We start from the raw sequence: 26,250 nt of genomic DNA on the forward strand, positions 1-26,250 counted from the left end.
ATAATATAATATTATATATATATATAACATTGACATAATATATTGATGGTATATGGATATATCAATTTTTTTGCTAAATTGAGGGGTATTTTTGTCTTTAACTTTCAACCCAGGATCATTGTCCTGAGGTGATCTTGAATTTCTGACCTCAAAGACGGATATCCCATCACCGAGTTGGACGGTGATTTGAGGAGTGGAGGTGATGTAGGATTACCACCACATAGAATCACCATAGTGCAACCAAACGCGGTGATCTTATCACTCCACCCATATCATCCTTCATTCTGGGACGATCACCCCATATCAAACGCCCCTAAAAAGACTTCCATCCATCACCGCACCCACATAATGGATATAAGATAGCATTGGCATGAGGCATCTAGCTTCATCCACAATGAATAATTACAGAACAAAACTGAAAAATCACATTGATGCAAGCATGAAATCTCTCGAAAGATATCTATCTACAAGGACTGAAAATTAAGAGAAGGATTTGCTACAAGGAAAATTACAAACAAGCAAATGATACCGAGTATATTCACCGGCCATCTGCAGAAGTGAAGGACTCCGCAAATCCAGCAGGCCTGGCTGGAATGCTTCCCTTACTGTTATCAAGGCTTAATGAAGTGACATCTGAGGTACCATCAGCAGCTTGCCATCCTTTTACCATTTGCAGGAGGGGCTGGCGAAAGTCAATGCCCAAATATTCTTCTTGATCATCATTCAGGGGTTTCCAATTCTCAACCAGTGAGGCGAGCACATTAACTGCATGGCCCATGTTAGGCCGTTGTTGAGGTTCTTGTGCAGCACAATGGCCTGCAAGTTCTGCAATGATTGATATACTTTCAAAAGTCTCATCTGTGACATCAAGCGATGGGTCAATGGCAGCCTTGAGCTTCTCCTTACTAGTTTTCATGTAACAAAACCAAGAAGCTAGGTATCGGCTTTCCTCGGGCCGATCCTCATCAAGTGCCCTCAAACCAGTCAGTAGCTCCATTAGCACTACTCCAAAACTGAAGACATCAGCTTTCGTTGTGATTTTTCCAGTCACTATTATAACCAAGAAAAATTTTGAATTAATAATAGTTGGTTGCATAAAAGAATTTGCTAAAACCAAAAAAGCGGAATAAAGAATGGTTTCAGCATTAAGTTAGAAACGTAGCATGTTCGCTACTTTGTATGTGGAGGAGTCCTCAAAAAGATTAATAGCAGACATGTTACAAGTAGTTCCAGATATCATGACACAATTATATACTTGTATATGACAAGAACTACGTAGCAAAGATTAGAAGACTGAATCTTTTAAAAAATATATATATTAGCATTAGAGTATGCATAATATCACTGTCAAACTTTCCTTCTGACACAATCCAAAAACATTCATGATGGGCATAGTTACATGAATTAATGAGGATTAGATACCTACATTTTAGGCTAGAGAACTGTTTAATTCAATTACTCCCAGATCGTCATCAGATTGTTTCTAGACAAATAACAAGTATGTCATAAGCTCTTAACAGCAAATCAAGCGCTTATGCAAAATAACCACACCAATCCTGATAGCCAGATTGTCTTTTACACAAATGAGCACAGAGAGAAATAGACAACAAAAATATGCAGGGGAACTATATACAACATTTAAGAAACACAAACTGCACATAACGGTGCTCCAGATTTGAATCTTCATTTTTTTTTATTTTCTGAATTATCATTACCAAAATCATATGTCTATTCATATTTAGGATAAAAAAAATATGGGTGAGAAGCCCTTACCAGCATATTCAGGAGCTAGATATCCAAATGTTCCTGCAAGCCTAGTTGCCACAGAATTTTTTCCATCAGGTGCGAGCTTGACAAGCCCAAAATCTGCAACTTTTGCCCTGTAGTCATCACCAAGGAGTATATTCGATGACTTAAGGTCTCTATGGATGAAGCAATGGTGAGCCAAGTTATGAAGATACTCCATCCCCCGTGCAACATCCAATGCAATATTAAGCCTCTTTTTCCAAGACAATGGATCCAAACGAGGCTGCTTCCACTGAAAAAGATGCTTGCTCAAAGCTCCTTGGGGCATGTACTCGTAAACAAGAAGCCTCTCATTGCCTTCCACAGAATAACCCAATATGGATACCAAATTTCGGTGTCGGACCTTTGTAAGAACAGCAATTTCTGCCTGGAATTCATCTAATGCCTTATTACTCAAGACCGCAGCCTCCATTCTCTTAACTGCAATCATCGTTCCATCATGCAATTCTCCTTTATAAACTACCCCAAATCCACCCCTTCCAAGCACATTTTCTGGAGCAAAATTTCGTGTGGCGTCACAAAGAACTTGAAATGATATTACAAAGTTCCCTCCGTCGATCGCATAAACATCGCTTGTACGAGTACTCTTTCCACCCTGAAGATCACTACCAGATATGCTGTTGCCGGCATTATCTGCAACCACAAGTTTTAGCATGTTGTCCGGATCAGATGCATCTGTAGGGTGGATAACAACTGAACTTGGTGCTGTAAAAGCACTCTTTTTTCTCTTCCGACGGCAGCACAGGAATAGAGAGACTAGTGCTATGATCGAAACACCAACCGCAATCGGGATAACAATTATCAGAACATTCACCTTCCGAGAACTTCTTGGGCTATTATCTGATTCAGATCCCCCACCACTAGGAAAGGAAGATGAACCAGTGGGAGCTGGCGGCGAGTTACTGCTAGAAGGAGATCCTGGAGAATTAGAAGGTTCGAACAATGGATTTTCATGAACGAGGACTGTCACACCATTACTGAACTCTGGAGCAGGAGGAGAGAGGTTGTTTGAAGAAAGATTCAACAATTTTAAGGATTTCAAGCTCGTTAAATTTTGAGGAATCGCGCCTGTAAGATTGTTTCCGTCGAGTCTAATTTGGGTGAGCGAATCAAAATTACCAAGGGAAGGACTGATTGTGCCATTCAATTGAAAGTTAGGCAGATTGATGACAGACACCTTATTGCTAGAGCAGGATATCCCTAACCAGTGAGAGCAAGGATCATTACCAAGCCATGATCTCGCCAGCTTCAGCGGGTAGTTCAAGCCGTCGAGGAAATCCAAAAGCGCAGTGACTTCTGGCGAGCAAGGAACGCCGGCGGCAGCCTGGCAAAAGGAGTTATGAGAATAGCTGAAATTGCGGAAGCTCATATTCGGAATGGGGCCCATGAGAAGATTATTATCCAGCTGCAGCGACCGGAGCTCCGGCAGGGTGGTCAAATTCTCCGGGATAAGGCCGACGAGCTGGTTGGTGTTGAGCCACAGGCGCATCAGAGAAGTGCAGGCCCCGATCCTGCTTGGGATCGGGCCGGTGAAGCCATTCCCGTGAAGCCAGACATCGATGAGCATCGTCATGGAGGCGATGACATCGATAGAGCCGCCGAACCCAGGCCCGTTCTGGTTGTTGAGCCACAGAATTTGGACATTCGAGCCCGCAAAAGTCGCGGGAATCTCGCCTGAGAGATTGTTGTAAGACAGCTCCAAGACTTTCAGCGAAGACATCCTCCCCAAGAAATCGGGCAGCGGGCCGACAAGATTGCAACTTATCAGTGAAAGATTCATCAGCTGAGCCGAATTCTCCAACTCCTGAGGCAGCATCCACCCGGTGCTCTGATTCAAAGGGTTCCAATCCAGAGAGAGGACCTGCAAATCATGGAGGCCGACAAAGAAATCCGAGGGGATGGTGTCGAACCGATTGCCGCCGAGATAGGCGTACTGCAAATTGGAGAGCCCGCTGAAAGACGGCAACTCTCCGCTGAAATTGTTTCGCTGGAGGCCGAGATTGTTGAGCATCTCCAGCTTGTTAAAATCTTTGGGGAGAGAGCCACTAAGTCCAAGCTCCGCTACTTGGATCTGGGTGACCCGGGAGTCGACACAGAAGACATGCTTCCACCTCTCACCGCAGGGGTCCCCGCCGCCGGCCGGCCACTGCAAGAGCTCCGGATTGTCCAATCCCTTCCGGAATTCCTCGAGGATGGTGAGGTCATTCTCCTCGGTCTCGCCGAAAACTGCCGAATTGGAGCATAAAATAGCAGAGACAACAAGGAGACCGATCCACGCCCTCATGGCTAAGACTCTGGCATTCAAAATCCAATGGCAGAAACCAACTGGACATGGGATAACAAGCAAAACAGACTCATGGATTGGATTTGAGGGATTTTTTTTTCCCCAACCCCTTTTGCTTTAATTTAGAGACCCAAATCACATACAAGCCCCTTCTTAATGGAATCTAGCCCAAAGGATTTTTTTTCTTTTTTTTTCGAATGAAGATGAACGAGGGGATACTCACAGTGTGAGGAGGAAGACAAAAGCAAAAGCTCGATAAATTGGGATTTTCCTCCCAATACAATCCCTTTCGCTTTCAGGTAGTAAAAAGAGACGGCAGTCGGCAGGCGGCATAGATGCCTACCGACCTATAAGAACGTACAAAAGGAGAAGGCTTCCCTTGGACTCCAGTACCTCTGCAGGTGCAGCCCACATCAACGCCTCGCCTTTCTAATCTGGGGTGTGGCGACCGGCGGTGGTGTGAAGAGGACGTTTTGTGCCGTTTACAAATTTATTAAACTTCAGCAGGGAGAACAGAACGAATGTGTGAGTTTTGCAATCAGAGACCATCCTAATACATTGGTTGCAGTCCGAAAACACCACATGCCAGGACTTACTATAGTTGGAGCAGAGCTACGGGCAGCTTGAAAAGGTATATCCTATGCGAGATAGACTGTTGGCACCGAGCAGGTGTATCTCAAGGAGACTTATCAGTAGTGATCGATTGGATCATGGGTGCGAATAGGTATGGAGATGGTCATTCTTTTATTCATGAAACTCGTAGGCTGGTTATTGAGTTGGAGAGTTACAGGCGGCACATGTGTTCTGGGAGGCGAATAGGACAGCAGACTGGGTCGCCTTATATATTGCGCGGCATTCCAAAGAGATTCTTTGGAAGTCCGTAGTAGATTTATCGCCTTCATTGTACTTTTTACTTTTTTGTGACTTGATCAGATGTACCCACGTTAGAGTTATATGAATTGCTATTTTTTTTAGGGAAAAAAAAGAAAGAAGGAAAGAAGAAGAAGAAGAAAGAAAAGCAAAGAAGAGGAGGTAGATATATATATGTTTTAAATTTTATTTTTAAATTTTTATAGGTTCCAAGGATAGATAAAAGAAGGTTTGATTCTTGATAAATTCTTATGGTGATTTAATGCTGATAATTATGTCTTAATACTCACTAAGAAGAATATAAAATTGTAAAGAAATTTTTTTTATTGGTTATAGCCCCTCCAATTGCATCTAATCACAGCAGACCCTTTGATTTTCTTATTAATTAATTACTGTTTTGATTTTTTAATTAATTAATTACTGTTTCAAGTCTGTACATATATAGATTAGATAGGCTAATTAAGTTCACATTGAAATTTCTGTGCGGTGTTGAATCTGACATTGTTGGTTTATGTTTATGTTACTACGCCCCGATTAGGATGCGTGCTTTGCAAATTGGCCAAATTGGCCAAAAATGGCCATGGATGCCAATGAAATTATTGGTTTAAACAAGAGAAAATCATGCATTAAGACTTGAGGTCGATTGGATGAAATCAGAGGGGTCTGATTTCATTATTATCCCTTCTTTTGAGTTATTCAATCCACACAAGGTTTAGAGTAGCCCTCTTGTATTAGGTGTCTACACATGGTCATGATGGTAATATTGTTGGGCTAGCCACTTATGCAAATAATCAATAGATTTTGCATTTGATTTTGCTCCCTAATTTCACTTGATTTCGACCAACCACGTTGAAATAAAATTCTCTTCCAATAGTTCGATTAACCTCAAATGTTCTATGTAGCAGGCTAACACTCCAACCTCCACTACGATCGGTAAAGCAAGAAGAAGTGGAAATGTGATTGGGAGATAAGGAGCTATCAACTCCATCAAAGATGAATAATTTAGAATAATTGGTGGCATTCGTTATGCTATAAAGAGATGCCTAGAAAACAAACCTTGTCCTATCAGATTAGAATGATGTATGGTATGAATTTGTCAGCCTAGTCCTCTAAAATGGATGACTTATCACTCATCTCTTCCTACTTCCTCATTGATCTTTTCCTACTTTCACCCAATCTTCGATACAATTATGGATAATATTTACAATTTTTTTGAATAAAAATTATTTTTTTCTTTTTTATTTATATTAAGAAAAATGTTTCAATAAATAAAACAAAATCTTGCCACATGTCATCAGGTGCTTACCATTTACCTCACCATGCCTGGTGCCCGCAATTACAATTTAACCGTACAACCATAAAAAAAAATAATTAATTTTTTTTGCGTCAAAATAGATTTTATATAGCTCTAATGTGCATACAAACTGCAAGATCTAAAAAAAAATAAACAGATAGGATGTAGAATACTAATTAAACTTGTCTAAAGGACCCAATATACATGATCTATCGGAAAGAAAGTTGACTCCCTCACCAATGTATCGATGTCTGTCTCAATGAATGATCTTCGTATCTATCCATTTTTCTGATTCAGTCAATTGTTATAAATAAATTATCAGGAATAAGCTGTCGGCCCCAATTAAGTTTTTTATTAATTTAATCTATCAGTCTGAATATTTTTTACCATATATTCACAAAGTAGTATAGGGAAGTGACTTCGAGCTTCTCCTCTGACTACCGTCTTTTCCGGTCAAAAGCCAAAAGCCAGAGAGCCAGAATAGAAGTCAGCGGACACCTGGCAGTCACGAAGCAGCGGAATCCCGTCCAACGGTCACCATTTCCACCGGGTCCACGCGGAGGTGTTCTACTTGGTAGCGTTTGGCGCGAGCCACCCACCAGGCCAAGACAACGGGGAACACGCTGGACCACCATTTCGTTTTGTCACTGTTTGGGTTGTGGGGCTCAGTACTTTTCTTTATCTCCAATATGGTATATATATATATATATATATATATATATATATATATATATATATATATATATATATATATATATATATATATATATATATATATATATAATATTTTGTTGTAGTTTTCAGGAAAAAAATTATAAAAATAATTTTTTTATATTTTATGAAAAAAATTATATGGTATATAAAAGTTAATTTTTATCTACTAAAAATTAGAATAATTTTATTTTTAAAAATATTCTTAAATTTTAGGTAGAATGGAAGAAAATTTTATTTTTATTAAAAGCACAACAGATATTTTACATAATATTTTCAAAAAAATAGTGCTCAACTAAAATAGAATATATCATTTTTTATGATTAATTAAATATATAAAAATTAATTTTTTAAGCATTATATATCGAGATACTAATTTTTCAAAAAATATATTTTAGTAAAAAAATAATCACAATCCTACCTCAACTGCTATGCTCATACCAAGTTTATTAGTCATGAACTACAACCATTTTATTTGATCTAATTAATTCAGAAACATCCGTAAGTCTTTAGGTTGGCAACCGACGCGATTAGTTTCTCAATCATTGGTTTGTTATCTATCTATATATGGATCATATATATAGTTCTGAATGATTGTTATAGGGTGAGCCTGTGGCAAAGAGAAGCATCCGTAACAATCATGCATATCCGAATGGCCATCCGCTGTGCTTGTGGAGCCAAAGTCACGAGCTTCATTAGGGGAAAAATCTGAAAATATTTTAACGTTTCTTAGTTTTTAAATGGAATAATTTTGTATGAGACTATCATTTGTTCTATAGGATACCTAATCCAGTCACATGCATCAAATGGTAACAGTTGATAAATATGTAGAGGATTATGTCTGCCTATTTATGGAAGACGTAAAATATCATGGTAAAATGGTTAAAATTTACTAGTATTGTCATATTTCATTGATTCTACTGGAATCATATGTTTCAAGATGAGGAAATTAATATTTTTATTTAAGAAAATACTATGAAAGTAATTATTGAAAATTAGAAAATATTACTTTTCTTCTTCACATATTTTAGTCATTGGGATATTTTTAAAAAATATCAGGTGATTTTCAATAATGTGGAGAGTTTTCTTACATAGACCCAAAATGTAATAGACAATAGTTTTCTTTTGGTACAATGGTTGCTCATGCTACTCTAGTGAGCACGTAACCAGCAAAATCAAAAGAGAGAAAATGACAAAGCAATGAAGAGGCGACCCCTTGGTGTGGCTAGAAGACCTCTCTGAAGTGTTGGGCAGCATAGGTGGCAACCCTGTTCACCTTCCAGTACATATGTGTAGCCCGAAAGGCGCTACAGTCCCCCACCATCCATCGGGTATCATAGAGCAGAGGATCTCCATCTCCCCTCCGCCCCTCATCCCGTATCCAGTCGATCACCGTCGTTGAGTCTCCATCAAGAATGATATGCTCAGCTTTCAACACCCGTCTCGCATAGGTGATGCCCTCCCACGCTAACCTGAGCTCTACTTCTACGGCTGTCAATCCGACGGTGCTTCGTCCCTAGTAGCAATCAGCTTAGAGTCATGACTCCGGATCACAAAACCTACATCTGCTTTGCCTCCATCACCGAAAGCACTACTATTAAAGTTCGCCTTGAGATGCTCGAAGGGTGGGGCTCCCAAGAGATATAGACAAGTATAGGCGTTGTAACAGCAGAGAAAGGGTCCCAGATGTCCCTAGCCATCCTAGATGAAGTCGTCGTGGTAGTGTTAGTAATCTCCATTGCCCGAAGGAGAGCACGATCCACTACACACCTCGGTAGAGTCTGCTTGTCTTCAAAAATTCGGGCATTTTTGTCCAACCATATGTGATATGCCAGACAAGCACAAGTGACACCCCACTCAATTGTCCTCGGGCTGTGCATAGCCTTCCTCATCTGCCGTAGAAGATCGTCAGCATATCGGACGACCTGGGGCAGTGGTAATGAGGCCCTCCTCCAAATCTATGCTGCCCTCGGGCATCCAATCAAGACATGGCTGATAAACTCCTCCACATCAAGACAATTACTACAGCTTAGGGAGATCCTGACACCCCTCCTCGCTAACACACTCTTGGTCGGAAGACAACTCTAGGCCACCTTCCACAAGAACATGACCATGAGGGAATGGACACCTATCCTCCAGATCCATCTACCATCCATCTACCTAGCAGCGCCCCCGCCCAACACCTTCTGTAGGTCCGCAGCCCGCACCTTGGACATCCCTATGGCCGCCCAAACCAATATGTCTGCCATCTCCCCTGAAGGTACTGGAATAGCCGAAATTCTCTCCGTCGGCTACTCCCCAAATTAAGGATTCCCTAATGAGTGCCTCGTTCCACCTTCTCTCTCACGGAACAATCAGATCGCTGACCCTACAACCCTCCAATCTCGTTGAGTCGATCAAGGTCGGTATTCGACAAAGCGGTTGCTCGGACATCCAACTATCCTCCAGGACATTAATAGACTGGCAATCCCCAACAGCCCACCTGATCTCCGCACACACCACCGGAGCATGTGAACAAATTTCCTTCCAAATGAAGGAGCATTGATGCCCAGCCTGAAATCCGCCGCCTCCGTGTGAGCTCTATACTTGGCTCTCAGTAAGGCACTCCACAAGCCATCCGGTTTCAGGATATATCTGGCCGTAAGGCTCGCCACCAGCACCTCCTACCTCTCCACCAGAGAAAGAATCCCAAGCCACTCTGTTTGATAGGCTGACAAACTACCTCCCTTGCCACCAGGTGAATTCTCCCTCTGCCCTCTTCTCTGCTCTAGATGAAGTTCCTGAATAGCTGCTCCAAAAATCTCAACAACGACACTAGAATAATGGTGTTTGATAACAATGGTATTTTTCTCTTTCCATAAGCATCACTTATTCCATTTAACATTAAAAGAAAAAGATTTTGTAGGTATGCAACTAGCTTAATCAAGGTACGAATGGTAAAATAACATCACTATCATATTCGCTTTATCAGGCACAACTAATAGCTAAAGAATTTTAAATTCATCTAGTGGGAAATAAGGGGTTTGGCAGATCGCTGCCAGGTTATTAGTAAGAAAACAAAAGTTAGAGGAAATGCCTATCTATATCTGAAATTAACAGATGAATATTGTCGTATGATGAAAAAGATCAAATTATTCAATAAATATGGAGTGCTCATGGGGTTATACATCGTATAAAGTTATTCTATAACACATTGCAATATATTTTTTGTCCCAAAATAGAGATTCTTACATCTAGATATGGTCCTACAAGATTTTTATCTGTTTAGTTGCTAAATTTTCATAGCTGCAGGGAGTAAAGAAAACACCATCATGGTTCAGTTGAAAAAGAGAAAATGGTGCAAAAATACATTATGTTGCTACGAAAAATAGATGTGAATTAAAGTTCTACCTTATTTATTTTAAATCTTATTTTATCTGATTTCTGAGTAAACTAGCAAAACCCCCATCACATTCATTGAAAATTGGAAATAATCAGAGATGAAGAGTTGAGGACATAGGAGGGTATCAAAAGGAAGCCAAAAGAAAGCCTGCATACATGCATGCTTCAATATATGTATTACATAGCTTCATGTAATTATACTTCACTTTTTTCCATAAATCTATTTTGTTAGGTGCTTAAAATTAAATTGTTATTCAAACTTATAGCTTTTTAGTTCGTAAACATAAAAAATATGAACCCAAGGATCATCAGAGCTATAATATTATATGATACATGTGTCCCGTTTTGTTTCCCTTTTTCTATATATTTTCCTCCATTTTTTTTCCTCTAATTTTTCAGCTAGAGCTCAAGATGGAGCCAAGTTTCTGAATTGTGTTTTGGATAAAAGTATACTATAAGAAGGTTTAAAGGAGAAAATATTGTCCAGTCTACATCTTGGTTTGATGCAAGCATATTTAGAGAATACCCCATATAGCTAGAATATCAATAAAATGATAAGCATAATTAACAAATTCCTCTTATACCCTATAAGAGAGGTGCAATAGAAGTCATTTGAAATAGGCTCCCTATCCTAGAAATACTCTTTCCAACAATTGCTTAGATCCTAGAAATGATGAGCATAATATGATACTCCAATCATCATGAGATGATACATGCAAACCTATCTTCCACAAGCATGGAAAAAATATCCAGGTTCTATAGATCACAAGGTTGCACTACAGAGTATTCTTATTTTCAGAGTTGGCATAAAACCTAGATTACTAGAACGTGTTAACTTTGTAAGAAAATGCAAAGGCTCATTCGATTACAACATCCAAGGATTTTTCAAGCAAGCAAAAGATTTAATTCTAATTGTCTGTTGAGATTTAACAACTGTTATAGGTTTCTAAGCATCATATGCTTGAGCATGCTTATAGCACTTGGATGCGTCATGCAATGTCTCGTTTAGAAGAGTAACAACTATTACAGTGGGAAAACAAGTCCTGTTTAGAAATCCCAAATCAATAAAAAATTGAAAACAAATAGTTTTGACAGCCTGAACTGCAGCGCAACTAAGATAATATTATGTTTGACAAACTACAAAACAGTCAATATCAGGTATATGTTTGGATCAAGCAGGTAGGATAATTGGTTACAGCCATAGGATACCCATTACACAGATGTCTAATGTAACAATTCAATATCTGCAAGGTAATAATCTAGAATTAGTAGTCATAAGACCATATTAATCTATATTTATGCGTGCATATGTGATAGTCCTACAGTGAAGATTATTTCCTTGAAAAACTAATGCATATGAATTAGAAAATCAAAACCAAACATTGAATTTTCGCCGAAAACAATCTATTGCAGCTGAAACTGACTAGTTCAGGCAAAATTAGACTAAAACTAACCCCCAATTTGAAGTTTTGGTTAGTTTTGGTAAAACTGACTACAATTACACTTATATAATTTTTTAAATATTTATTTTGGTCTTTAATATCATATTATGATCATTTATTATTTGTTTAAGTACATAGGATGTATACTTCTAATTCTCAATAATTTATCTCTTCTTTTCTTGAGTTAAAAAGGAATTATATAATAAAAGAAACCCTTGATAGGCTGATGCCTTTGAAAAGACACCTATTACAGCATTTTATACAGATTACTGTGAACAATTAAATATAATAATCTTAGAAGAATAACATTTTTTTATATAACATACGACATTTCATAATTATATATATTTGATCAAGTAGCCTCTTAATCTCAAATATATGAGAAAGAAATGCCTTAATTCAATATCTATATAAGCTCTACTGAAAGTTTTTTAAAAAAGAAAGGATTTGAACATTGGAGGCGCTGAAAAGCTTCGTAGTACAAAATACAATGAATTTTTCAAAAAATTAAAATTTAATAAGTAATATATATATATGTGTGTGTGTGTGTGTGTGTGTGTGTGTGTGTGTGTTTATAGTACAAATTATCAGCATAGTTAATGAATTTCACTTATATAAACCATCAAACTTCAGCTGAATATTACTGAAATTACACAATTGAAGAACTTATATAATGCTTAATATTCTGAAATGTTATGTAACTTTTCTTGGCTTCTTTATTTTCCTTTGAATTTTTTATCGCAACTCTGAAATTTGTTGTGAAAATTGTCCAATTGTCCAGACGGTTGAAGCCAAAACTTCGCAAACCCGGCCGAAATCGAGTTGGTAAACCTCGATGGAAATCCACATAAAATCTGTACATGTACGTGCAGTGCAAGATATTGAGCGGAAAACTAAGGAAATGTGGGAGATAAGTGGCACGTGGCATGCAAAAGGGCAAAAAAATCAGAAGCACGCAGCACGACATTTGTTTCCCGATGGAATGTAGGGGGCTCTCAAAGACCCACCAATAAATAGAAATTCAGCTTTAAGCCTATCTATATTAGGCAGCTCAGCGCATATATATATATATATATATATATATATATATATATATATATATATATATATATATATATATATAGACACACACATACGTATACATACATACATACACACACATGCATGCATGAATACATACATGTGTATATACATACATACATGCATGCATGCAACATATTTGTACGTACATGCTTATATGCTCATATATTTATGTATATGCATGCATATTGATGGAAAAAATATGGGACACCTCGACCTCAGGTCAGACTGACCCTCCCGAACCTTGGATATGAACCAAGGTGATATACTTTAGCTCCAACCAAAGAGTCGCTAGTCGACAAGAACCATCAGCACACGTCGACTAGGACTGACAGCTCTAACAATCGACAGCCCTAGCAGTCCGTAGTCGTGGTAGCCCTACGTCCCGCATTAGACCTACACTACACTCTGCCCATACAGACCGACCTCCACACTGCGGTCATACCATTGGCCGCTGCCTAGCATCATTGCACGCCACATCGGCTCAGGTAACAACAAAACTGGCTCTCCTATATAAATGAGGCAACCTGAGAGACTTAAAGTATGCGTATAATAAGCACTCAATATCACTCATAGAGACCACCCTCTATTGAAATCTCTCTTTTCAACACTGTTGCCTCATTATTTTAACTTAGGCATCGAGGTCCCTCACTTGAAACCTTCCGATAAGTAGAATTTTTGCAAGCCACCCGACGGAGGAGACTAGCGCTCGATGCCTCAACCAACCTGTTCAGCTCGCCTCCAGCCGATTTCAGGGTCGCCTCCAACCGGGATAGAAATCCCTCTAAAAGATAAAGGAGAAAGAAGGCTCCATAGGGCAAGGGCTTAGATAGTTTTACTTTTCCCATCCCACCGAAAACTCAAAATTAAAATTGCAATCTTTTAGCCATGTAATGTAAAGCCGACCATTTGTTGTTAACATTATTTCAAGTTTTCTAGACACATTTTAACCATCTATCTTATTATCAATTCCGGTCATCTATTTCACTATTAAAAGCAAACTTCCAAACAGCCTTGTTGAGGCTTATCTCTAGAGCCATCTCACCCCACTCATATTGGCAGCAATGTCAAACTCACTCTTTTTTTCATGGTCATTGCGACACTTACCAAGAACCTCTCCTAAATAGGTGTAAGCCTAGTTTTTTATGTGAGATACATTATTTTGATACTTAATTCAGAACCAAAATACTAAATTTGTCCTCAATAGTTCATACAGGGTCGGCCCAATTTTTAGGCGACCGAGGCATTCACCTAAGGTCCCGGCTTAAAGAAGGCCCACCATAGGAAAAGCCTCAAAGATAAAATAGAAAGGAAAAATACCCTCTTAGTGAGTTCTTCTTAGGCCGGCCCACTTCAGGAAAGACCTCAAAGACAAAACGGAAAGAAAAAAAGGCTCCTCTTAGTGAGTCTGTTATAGGCCTCCAAATGCATTCGCTGCTCCAGGGTTCATAAAAATAAAATAGTTTCCTACCTTTATTGATATTGTTTCTATGGATTATATTCGTAGAAGATGGCGTATGTTAAAAAAGGTCTGACAAAATGCGCCAAAAAAAAAGAGGTCTTACGAGCAGGCGACTCACATATGAAGATACCTCTGCTCTAATTGCAAAGATAATATCAACTACCCATACAACCCTGAATACCTAAAAATCTGAAACAAAAATATCAAGATCTAGAAAGTGAAATAGCATAAGGAGTGTCATTGCATGAGATACTTGAGGTTTCAACATTTAGTGCTAACCTACATGAGAAAAAACTAAAAGTTAGAGAGCTGTGCGGTTGCATTCCTTGGCGATGGTGTGGCAAGTCAAATACTTCGATTGTATATTTGCCTCTAGTTACGTAACGATGAGTACAATTGGTCATGTTTAAATATGATTATCATGTTAGCGACTTTGCCCACTCTAGAAGCAGACTTCCGGTCAAAAAAAAAAAAAAAAAAAAAAATCTGATCAAAGGAAATCTGATAAAACTTTTTAGAATCACATTCCAGCAAATTGAAGAATTTTCCTTTTAAGAACGGGACAAAGATATCAGAAAATTTGCGCGAGCCATTTATAAAATTTTCCTATTGGGGAATAACAAAACAACAAGACAGACAAGTTTTTCTCAAGCTTCCTGAATCCTTTCTTTTTGGGGGGAGTATTTTGTCGGTCATATTATCTAGCAACAACAAAATTGTGCCTTTCCATTATGGCATGTCTCTGTGCAAGGAATCCTTGTTTAATCTCCTACCCATGAAAGCCAATTAATATTATATGGATGGAATATAATTAACACTTGAGAAAATTTATTCTATCTACTTAAGCATGATCTTCACAATTCATTCAAATTGGTTCACAAAGAAAGTGAGCTAAGAGGATCTCCAAACATGTTATAAATATTTTTGGCTACTATGAGTAGTACTGGACAGAATCCAGGAGCAAAATTAATAATATCGGAAAGCCGAGGCGCAGGCCAAACTTTCGGAGGCCATAACTTGGTCAAATAACCCCCGATTGTGATGATCTTTTTTTTTTTTTAAATTGGGCAATTTTTTGAAATCTAGGAGGTGGTGGCGTTAGCAATTAAGCCCAAATTCTATAATTTGGGGCCTAAAACGGGCCAATCAAAATAAAAGTTTTCTTTTTTGATAAGACTTCGACAAAGCGTAGCTCTCTATCTGAAAAAAAATAGGCAGAGTGACAGAAGTCAAAATTGATATATAAGTCGAGATCTACCTCCTCGAGAATTTTTTTTTAAGAATATTTCTACTAGTGATCTTTAATTTAGGAAAGAAAGTTCTATTAAAATTAGAAAAAAAAATCTGACCTAAATTGTGTAAGGACAGACCTTACCATTATAAATAAAGGCTATATACCTTGGTATTTTGATCATCAATGAAAAAAAAGGAGAGTTAAGCCCTACTTTTGCAATTTTTCTATTTCTTCTAGTTTTGTTTTGAGAGATTCGAGTTGACCGGGTTAAAAAAAATCTTTCTTTTTCCCAATTAGACCAGAAAGTCATTTTAAATTCTTATTACAACATTGGTAATAAAAAAAAAGCTCCATCTTGTTCTAAGCATAGAAGGATGGCATGTATAGTAGCCAAACACCCCTGCGATGCACATGGTGCAACTTGGTAAACAAAGTTCATTTTTTAGTTTGTAATTGAAACTTTGAGAAAATAAGGATTGGTTTTATTAGATGCAACCAATCTAATAATATTGCACAAATCCAATATTATCAGTGACTATATTTAGAAGTGCCTAACACCGGCTTCCAACTTGACAGAACAAGGGGAATGAACGCAGCTGGTAAAAAAGAAAATGCTAGAACTAATATATTATCAAACCTGCCACCAACTAAATTGAAAGAGAATTTGAAAGAGAAACATTGAATTTAAATGTATACATATGTATGTTTGCATAGTATGAACATATATCGTACATGTCTAGGTACGTATGTCTGTGTGAAGATGTTCAGTCATCTATAGGGAGGAGGCAATTTACTGAAAAACTTTCAATGTTATGTGATGACAGGGATCGGTGTAGTTTATATAAATGAGCAGTAACATGGTAATCCAGCTAAGTTTTTAAGTTTCAAAAGAGACTGTTGTTTGAATTTTTGTTGAAAGCAGATCTTCTGCTACTGAAAGAGAAATATGTCAAGCCTGATGCTCAACAGGTTGGAAGGACAAAATAAAACAACATGTTATATATAAACAGTATTTCTACAAGCAAACAAACCTCCTATGAAGTTCAGACTTTTCAGAACAAGCTATTTGATGAGGGACTTCTCTTCAATCAAATGCAGACATGTCCTCCAATTAAAGTTAAAAAGTCAACTACTGAAATGCAAGAATGCTGCTTCAAATGTTTAATATGGTGGACTAAATTAAAGGGAAAATACAAACTTACAGGAACACCAATAATATCTCCAATGGCGAAAATATTCTTTTGGCCTTTGACACTCGATTGCTCATCAACCATCAATCTTCCATTCGTATCGAGGCAATCTTGGAACAGATTTTTTGAGACATGACGAACTCACTGGTCTGTCCACACAATAGAAGTAGCAATCAGCTGTTATGATTTCTCCAGTCCAAGTTCTAAACATTCTTTGATTCCAGAATAAATTCCAGAAAAAAGTGCCTTGTTGGTAGTTCTCTGCCCTATAAATTCCAGAAATCTTGGTCCACTGTGAACTAGAGTGACTTCTTCTCTGGGTAGTCAACTGCAATTTTGGCAGCAAGTTCCATGCCTGTTCGTCCACCTTCAATGTTCTGAAATTTAAGTTTAGATCATAAAAATCGCTTTGTATCAAGTACACCAGATCTAATTATACATATGCAAGCTGATTTGATTGCAATTCGATCATCCGATCCATTCTATATCAAGGCAAGAATCTAAGATTGTCTAGAGTCAACTATTAAAAGAATTTCAAACTTCTATACCAACCAACTTAAAGGATCAGAAGCTTCCCTCTTGAAGTAGATACTCAACTAGTATTTAGCTAAAGATAAGTGTACATTATAAATAAATCTCAAAAATATATGGGTTTCACAGGACATATATACATCATTCCGTACATGCAAAAATACATGAAGATAATGCATTTGTAAGGTGGATAAAACCTCAGTAAACAAATTCAAAACCTGTAGACTTGTTTGGAATCTATCCTAATCAAAGAATTTGACATAGGTGCTGTAGTTTTCAGAGGGAAATTTACAATGTGTGTGTTTGTGTGTGTGTGAGAGAGAGAGAGTACCTAGGTATTTATTTAAAAATATTTCTATCATATGGGAACAAGCTCACTTATGACCAAGTGCATTTGAAGAAGAGGCTTATCATATTATAATTATAATAGTGGTTAAAATACATGTGTTTATGCACATGTAATAAGGAAAATAATGGTTCATGTATATGCAACTCTAAAAGACAGAGAAGGGATGTATAAGAAAAATTTGCCTTGATTTTCATTGTTAATCTGTGGGTTTTGAAATTTACATCTGATGTGCATTTTTTTCAATTGTTGATTCTCAAGGTAGAAAAGGTATTTTCGATATAAAAATTCCATGTAGAAGAAATATTGGTAAATTTCTAAAAAAACTGTTTTTCTTATTTTTGTGGAGTCAAAGAGCCTAATCATTGTTTAGTTGAGTGAAGAGGCAGATCTTTGAAACAGGGCAATGCTATGCAGTGGCACTCTATTCACCATCCAGCATAGCAGGACTGAATAGGTGCAATTCATGAGGGTTGCAATCATCAAGTGCCACATCAATGCCATGTTGGATGGCGAATAGAGCGGCAATTTATACCATTTTTTTCATGCAGCTTGGCTAACTCCATGTCACTAGTGCCGACAATAACAAACTCGATGCTGCATGGAGAGGATGTTGATCAGAACCATTTTTTTCATGCAGCTTAGCCCTTCTCTTTTGTGCATACATAAGATGATATTTGAAGTATCTGATCAATCCAGGTGGCCGCTAAATGTATTGGTTGTTGAGGACTATCAGCAATAGTTTGTAGATTGTTTATAGGCAATCTAGGAACTAGATGGCCAGACTTCATAGCCGCTGATATTGTGTTTGGAAGTTGTTTGTGATGAGAAAGATGCACAACTCAACTTTGGAATGGAAAGCCAGATCTAGTAAGCCAATATGGAGGGGACCTCCCAAGGGAAGTATACAAGGTGCAGTTTGTTCTATGGATGCCAGATCTTTTGATGCTTCAGTGTGACCAATGGACCTGAAAGTATGAATTTGTTTTTTCATGTGGAGTCCATTGACAGAGAGACCTGCATCTTTTGCAATGTTTATGACGATATCTTTTGCAATGTTTATGACGATCTTTTGACGATGTTTAGTCCTACATCAGGTGTTCGTAAAGGGATGAAATCTAAATTCGTAACACTACTCTAAATGTACATGTTCCTACTCAACATCCAGTCTTGGTGAGAAAGTAGGACCCGTGATTTAAGGGGGAAATTTAATTTATGAATAGTTTTACTAGAGTTACATCGTCCTATCATGGTAAGACAGCGGGGCCCATGGTTTATTGGGAAAATCTAGTTAAATTAGTGTGATACCCAGGAAAAAAAAAAAAAAAAGAGAGAGGTGGACGGGCCGGCCCGAAAAGACCGGGCCCATCCACCATATACGATCGTGCCTAGGGCACGATCGTAGAAGAAACACACACATACACAAAAAAAAAAAAGGGGGGGGGGGGGGGGGGGCAGCGTTGGAGAGGGCTCGCCGGAGGGATTTGAGCGCCGGGGAGAGGCGACCAAGAGCCGGCCGGCCGTGGAGGAAGCCGGAAAACTTCAAGAAGATCCTTCCGAATCTAGTGAAGAGCTCTTGGATCCGTGGGTTTACTCACGGATTTCTCCACCAATTCTCGCCGGAAAGGCCGCCGGAGCACCCATTAGACCGAGGTAAGCGTGGATCCTTCTCTTGTGTTTCCTTTGGTAGGGATAGGGTTGTGTTGGATCGAGGTTTTGGCCGGTGAATCGTCGGAGAAGAGCCCGAAACAGGGTACCCCTGTTTCGGCTTCTTCTTTCCGGTTTTTGGCCGCCGCCGGCCGCCGGGATGGGCCGGGATCCATGGCATTGGGGGGTTGATCGAGTTTGTGGGAGGATTTGGGAGGGATTACAGGTTGTTTGGAGATGAGGGATGGCGGATCCGAGGCCTTCTTCCTCGTGATCCCATCCTCTCCTCCTCTTCCCCTCGTCGGTTGGCCACCGGCGGCGGCGACGGCGGCTGGGTGTCGTCGGTTGGGGGCCGAGCCACCATCACGGTGGCCTTTCCGTGGAAGAAATGGAGGAAGGGGGAGGGGTCTGTGTCGGCTGGAAAGAAGAAGAAGGAGAAGAAGAAGAAGAAGAAAAAGAAGGAGGGAGATGTACTCCCAACCATGAAGAGAGAGGAATCATTCCTTTATGTTGGTCTCTTTACCGGGACCGGCCATCATCGCCGGCGTGGCAGCGGCCACGGCTGGCGACGACGTAGGCCGGTGGTACAAGATGGGAGTCGGGCTATCCCGACTGCCCTAGATCTGGGAGGGTTGAGATGTTTGGGGACCTGATGATGGACCCCATAACAGATGAGAATTATGGTTTAGAATATTTAAATATTGAATAATTTAATTTGTGATTTGTAATTGATGTTGTAGACGAAGGGTCGGTGGAGCCAGGAGGTTTTGATCAGGGGACTCAGCACCCCAGCGCGTAGGTTGTGATTTGGACTGTGTTTGAGTCAGTCTACAATTTCTGTAAGAATCCCTACATCTGAGCACTTCTATGCATATATTGATTTATCGTTGGATTTATTACGGTTTTGATGTTATTGCTTGTGAGTTGATATGATACATATGAGACGAATTTTTATCAACATATTTTCATTATTATGTTGTTATTGTTTATGAGTTGATGCGGCACCTATGAGGCGTGCATGTTGTTTATAATGAAAATATTGAGATAAATTCATTTGGGAAGAAATAACATATTTTTTTAAAAATTTATGAAAATATGTGATGTGATGGGAATGTGATTGAACATGTAAAACTAGACATGTAATATGGGTTGGACTAACCTTGTCATGAGATAGCCTCTACGAGCTTATGCGTAGGATAGCGGCCGCGAGCTGATGCGTGGGATAGCCTCCACGGGCTTACGCGTGGGATAGCCTCTACGAGCTTATGCGTAGGATAGCCTCCACGGGCTTACGCGTGGGATAGCCTCTACGAGCTTATGCGTAGGATAGCCTCCACGGGCTTACGCGTGGGATAGCTGCCACGAGCTTATGCGTGGGATTTGTGCAGTCTTGGACTGGGACATGATCTTGGTTAGTCCAACGCCAGAAATGAAAAGTTTGAAAACTTTGGAATTTGAGTAATACGGGAATGGATCACATAATGTGAAAAAGAATTTGTGTATATGTACTGATTACATATATTTGTTGTTTGTTGAGCTTTTGAAATGATGAAATGATATATATATTTTGATACTTGATTATTTTATGATTTTGTTGTGTGTGGCTGTTGGGATTCTTACTGGGCTGGAAAAGCTCATACTATACTTCTATTTTTTTTCAGAGGCACTGGATTCGTAGAATCTGTCGGATGGGACAAGAAGTGAGCTCGATCTGGAGTCAGACTGCTAGATAGTTAGAAATCAATTTATCTTTTATTTATGGACATTTGAAATTATGTAATAAATCAGTACATTGTAGCTGGATTTGATTGAATTACATCAATCTTTGATTTTGGCATTTATGGAATTATTGGAATTATTGGAATTGTTGTTTATCTTAGGCCTTGCATGATCTTTAGGGCCTTGCTCTAGGGCTCATGCGGCCGGTCGCGTGCCGGACCCGGGTGATGGGTTCGGGGCGTGACAGAGTGGTATCAGAGCTTAAGGTTAAGGTATCCTAGGGTTTATGTTCAGGTAAGTATCAGTGGAGAATTATGATAGAAAAACTATCAGAAATTTGGTTTATAATCACTTGAGATTGTAACAAGAATAATATTATGATCTAAGGTTTAAGACCACTAGGGACTGTGGCCTTAGTGGCATTAAAGTTTGAGGTTTAAGACTATTGGAAAATGTGACCAGTTGGAATCTGAGCATATGTTTAAGATCACTAGGGATCGTGACAGAAATATATCATAGCTTAAAGTTATGATCACTTAGGACATGACAATGAAATTCAATGCTTAAGCTGTAAGATCACTGGGCATTGTGATAAAATGTATGCATCGGTTTGGTCTTCGATGCATGCAGAAGGAAAGTATAAATTGTCTTTGATCATGATAAGAGAGGTTTGACCTAAGATAAGTGTAGGTCAACAATGGCATATCGAGTATGCCATGTTCAGATATTATTTAAATGATTTGAAAGTTCAAATTTGATGTGGGTTTTGATGTGATCATACTTTTGGTTTTGCTGCTAATTATTAGAGTGGGATTTGTACGTTGATTTAGTATTGGAGTAAGCTAAGGAGATTTCATAATATTGAAAGGAACGTTCTTCGAAGTTGAAAATGTATGTGGATTATATCTGGTGTTGGCATGTTGGATATTGCAAATAGGTCTATTTCCTATTGATGTATTTGATTATTTTGAGGCCATAGAGTATGCATATTGATGGGAGAATTCTAATTATTTGAATTCTCATGTTTGGATTGGGCTACTGGATTTTACTTATAATTGTAGAAGACTATTTGATGTGTTAATTTAAAACTCAAGCCTAGATTTAAGATTTGAGCAGGAATCTTGTCATTGTTGATGAAGCCACTAATAAATGTCATATTGAGTAGAGACTTCGGTCATGAGATGCTTACATGAATTATCATATATAGCATTGTTGATGGATGTTAAGAATCTTGGTGAAGAAAGATCTGGAGGTTGATAGAGTTAATTCCTACTCATAGTGATATTGACTCAACAGTTCTAACCTATTGAATTTGAAGTAAATTCTGTTGGAAGAAAAATCAATGTAGATTTTTTGATTAAATTGCTAAGGGAATACAAGAATTACCCCTTTAAATTAAACCTAGATATTTTGGATTCTAAAAAGGTTGTGGAGATCACATAGTGACCTTAAACTTGACTAAAGGATCGGGGGTTAGTTATGGTAAGTATACTCTATATAAATCGAGAACAAAAAGATCTAGAGATTTTGCTCTAGTTCTACTTGAAAATTTGAAATTTGGAGTTTCTTAGTCTCAATGCAAAGTGATACTTTAGTCAGAAATCATTTTGTGACTTTAGAGAATTAAATGAATTAAATCAGAGAGTGCAGCGGAAGTGTGGTGGTTTGACTTATTTTGACACTGGTTAAGATCATTAATATTTGATCTAAAAGGCATTATGATGAAATACTTGAGTTAGTTTTAGGAGAATGTTGTTGATTCTATAGATCTCTTATTTGTTGGAATGATGTGGGAGAAAGAAAAGAAAAATGATTATAGAATATTAAGAGTATTTGATACTAAAGATTTCTCCTATTTCTGTCAAGTCAATTATGATCTCTGTGTAGAATCAAGAGAAATTAATTTCTTGGGATATAATTATGGCATTTTAATCCAAGGTTGGGAGTTTGGAATTCTTTTGAAGGATACCAAAAGAACTTACTACGTGTGGTAAATAGAAAGGATCAAGTTTTGAGATGCTATGATTTTTGTATGTCAAAATCTTGTAAGTAGGTACTCCGAGAGGGAGACTACTTGAGATCTCGGGGATGATATAACGGATGCATATTTTTAAAGTTTGAGGCTTCAAGTAAGTTAATTTCGAGGACGAAATTTTTTAAGGGGGAGAGTATGTGATACCCAGGAAAAAAAAAAAAGAGAGAGGTGGACGGGCCGGCCCGAAAAGACCGGGCCCATCCACCATATACGATCGTGCCTAGGGCACGATCGTGGGAGAAGAAACACACACACACAAAAAAAAAAGGGGGGGGGGGGGGCAGCAGCGGCGTTGGAGAGGGCTCGCCGGAGGGATTTGAGCGCCGGGGAGAGGCGACCAAGAGCCGGCCGGCCGTGGAGGAAGCCGGAAAACTTCAAGAAGATCCTTCCGAATCTAGTGAAGAGCTCTTGGATCCGTGGGTTTACTCACGGATTTCTCCACCAATTCTCGCCGGAAAGGCCGCCGGAGCACCCATTAGACCGAGGTAAGCGTGGATCCTTCTCTTGTGTTTCCTTTGGTAGGGATAGGGTTGTGTTGGATCGAGGTTTTGGCCGGTGAATCGTCGGAGAAGAGCCCGAAACAGGGTACCCCTGTTTCGGCTTCTTCTTTCCGGTTTTTGGCCGCCGCCGGCCGCCGGGATGGGCCGGGATCCATGGCATTGGGGGGTTGATCGAGTTTGTGGGAGGATTTGGGAGGGATTACAGGTTGTTTGGAGATGAGGGATGGCGGATCCGAGGCCTTCTTCCTCGTGATCCCATCCTCTCCTCCTCTTCCCCTCGTCGGTTGGCCACCGGCGGCGGCGACGGCGGCTGGGTGTCGTCGGTTGGGGGCCGAGCCACCATCACGGTGGCCTTTCCGTGGAAGAAATGGAGGAAGGGGGAGGGGTCTGTGTCGGCTGGAAAGAAGAAGAAGGAGAAGAAGAAGAAGAAGAAAAAGAAGGAGGGAGATGTACTCCCAACCATGAAGAGAGAGGAATCATTCCTTTATGTTGGTCTCTTTACCGGGACCGGCCATCATCGCCGGCGTGGCAGCGGCCACGGCTGGCGACGACATAGGCCGGTGGTACAAGATGGGAGTCGGGCTATCCCGACTGCCCTAGATCTGGGAGGGTTGAGATGTTTGGGGACCTGATGATGGACCCCATAACAGATGAGAATTATGGTTTAGAATATTTAAATATTGAATAATTTAATTTGTGATTTGTAATTGATGTTGTAGAGGAAGGGTCGGTGGAGCCAGGAGGTTTTGATCAGGGGACTCAGCACCCCAGCGCGTAGGTTGTGATTTGGACTGTGTTTGAGTCAGTCTACAATTTCTGTAAGAATCCCTACATCTGAGCACTTCTATGCATATATTGATTTATCGTTGGATTTATTACGGTTTTGATGTTATTGCTTGTGAGTTGATATGATACATATGAGACGAATTTTTATCAACATATTTTCATTATTATGTTGTTATTGTTTATGAGTTGATGCGGCACCTATGAGGCGTGCATGTTGTTTATAATGAAAATATTGAGATAAATTCATTTGGGAAGAAATAACATATTTTTTTAAAAATTTATGAAAATATGTGATGTGATGGAAATGTGATTGAACATGTAAAACTAGACATGTAATATGGGTTGGACTAACCTTGTCATGAGATAGCCTCTACGAGCTTATGCGTAGGATAGCGGCCACGAGCTGATGCGTGGGATAGCCTCCACGGGCTTACGCGTGGGATAGCCTCTACGAGCTTATGCGTAGGATAGCCTCCACGGGCTTACGCGTGGGATAGCCTCTACGAGCTTATGCGTAGGATAGCCTCCACGGGCTTACGCGTGGGATAGCTGCCACGAGCTTATGCGTGGGATTTGTGCAGTCTTGGACTGGGACATGATCTTGGTTAGTCCAACGCCAGAAATGAAAAGTTTGAAAACTTTGGAATTTGAGTAATACGGGAATGGATCACATAATGTGAAAAAGAATTTGTGTATATGTACTGATTACATATATTTGTTGTTTGTTGAGCTTTTGAAATGATGAAATGATATATATATTTTGATACTTGATTATTTTATGATTTTGTTGTGTGTGGCTGTTGGGATTCTTATTGGGCTGGAAAAGCTCATACTACACTTCTATTTTTTTTCAGAGGCACTGGATTCGTAGAATCTGTCGGATGGGACAAGAAGTGAGCTCGATCTGGAGTCAGACTGCTAGATAGTTAGAAGTCAATTTATCTTTTATTTATGGACATTTGAAATTATGTAATAAATCAGTACATTGTAGCTGGATTTGATTGAATTACATCAATCTTTGATTTTGGCATTTATGGAATTATTGGAATTATTGGAATTGTTGTTTATCTTAGGCCTTGCATGATCTTTAGGGCCTTGCTCTAGGGCTCATGCGGCCGGTCGCGTGCCGGACCCGGGTGATGGGTTTGGGGCGTGACAATTAGTACTGAATTGAATTAGATAAAGTTCATCAGAACAAATAAGGATATTCTGAGATTAAAATATTTGGGAAATAGTGGCACTTTTATATAGTGTTTGGATTTTGTGGAAAAAAAAGAAGGTTGGGAGTTATTGGCATTCTATGTAGTGTTACGATAGGCTATCTAGCAGACAGAATCAGGATGAAAGGGGGAAATATGCTTTTCTGTGAATGAAATCTTCGATCAAAGATGTCTCCTTGAAGCATGATAAATTAGAATCATGCATGTAAAGAAAGTAGTCAATGTAACAAGATATTCATATGCCACCTTATGATCCTCTGCAGTTACCACTTCAGTTTCAGTAACGTTAACTACAGAGGATGTGATTATTTTTCCATTAACTAAGTAATCAGAATGGTTGGTTATCATCCTCTTTGCAATTGATGGATCTACCTTTAATCTCAAGTTTACCCAGGGGATCTCAAAATATTCCTTTCTAACATCAGAGGAACAAAGGAAGATGATTAAATACATTGATGTAAGACAGAAGCGAAATACTCATATACAAGATAATTTTCACATATTTAACTTATGGCAATGTGTTATAATTTGCTCTCGGTGGTGGAAAAAGTGGAACACAGAAGAGGAATACAAAGCATCCAGCAATTCTCAAATGGGAAGAGGCTCCATAAAGCCATATCCAGTTAAATGGAAAAGCTTGTTAGAAAAATGAGCATGTTTTAACTCTTTATAAAAAACTAAGCATGTTTTAATTATTTATCAAATGAGAAGG

The 26,250-nt window shown here is 39.1% G+C and overlaps 1 protein-coding gene and 1 long non-coding RNA gene across 2 annotated transcripts; one reads left to right on the top strand and one right to left on the bottom strand.

Moving 5' to 3' along the window:
* Positions 1 to 402: 402 nt before the first annotated feature.
* LOC103711266 (receptor protein kinase TMK1-like) lies at positions 403 to 4,656 on the bottom strand. Its single transcript, XM_088706743.2, has 2 exons — positions 1,774 to 4,656; positions 403 to 1,050 (listed from the first exon to the last, which is right to left on the bottom strand). Exons 1-2 carry the CDS (start codon positions 4,088 to 4,090, stop codon positions 539 to 541), a joined length of 2,829 nt encoding a protein of 942 aa, XP_088562869.2. The 5' UTR covers positions 4,091 to 4,656; the 3' UTR covers positions 403 to 538.
* Positions 4,657 to 24,249: 19,593 nt separating this feature from the next.
* LOC149751619 (uncharacterized) lies at positions 24,250 to 25,369 on the top strand. Its single transcript, XR_016397890.1, has 2 exons — positions 24,250 to 24,350; positions 25,173 to 25,369. It is a non-coding gene; the product is annotated as an uncharacterized LOC149751619 (long non-coding RNA).
* The last annotated feature ends 881 nt before the right edge of the window (positions 25,370 to 26,250 follow it).

The sequence above is a fragment of the Phoenix dactylifera genome, chromosome 11 (genome assembly GCF_051530095.1).
Source record: "Phoenix dactylifera cultivar Ajwa chromosome 11, Ajwa_hap1_PhDact_Kaust_v1.1, whole genome shotgun sequence".
In the NCBI taxonomy this organism is placed as follows: domain Eukaryota; kingdom Viridiplantae; phylum Streptophyta; class Magnoliopsida; order Arecales; family Arecaceae; genus Phoenix; species Phoenix dactylifera.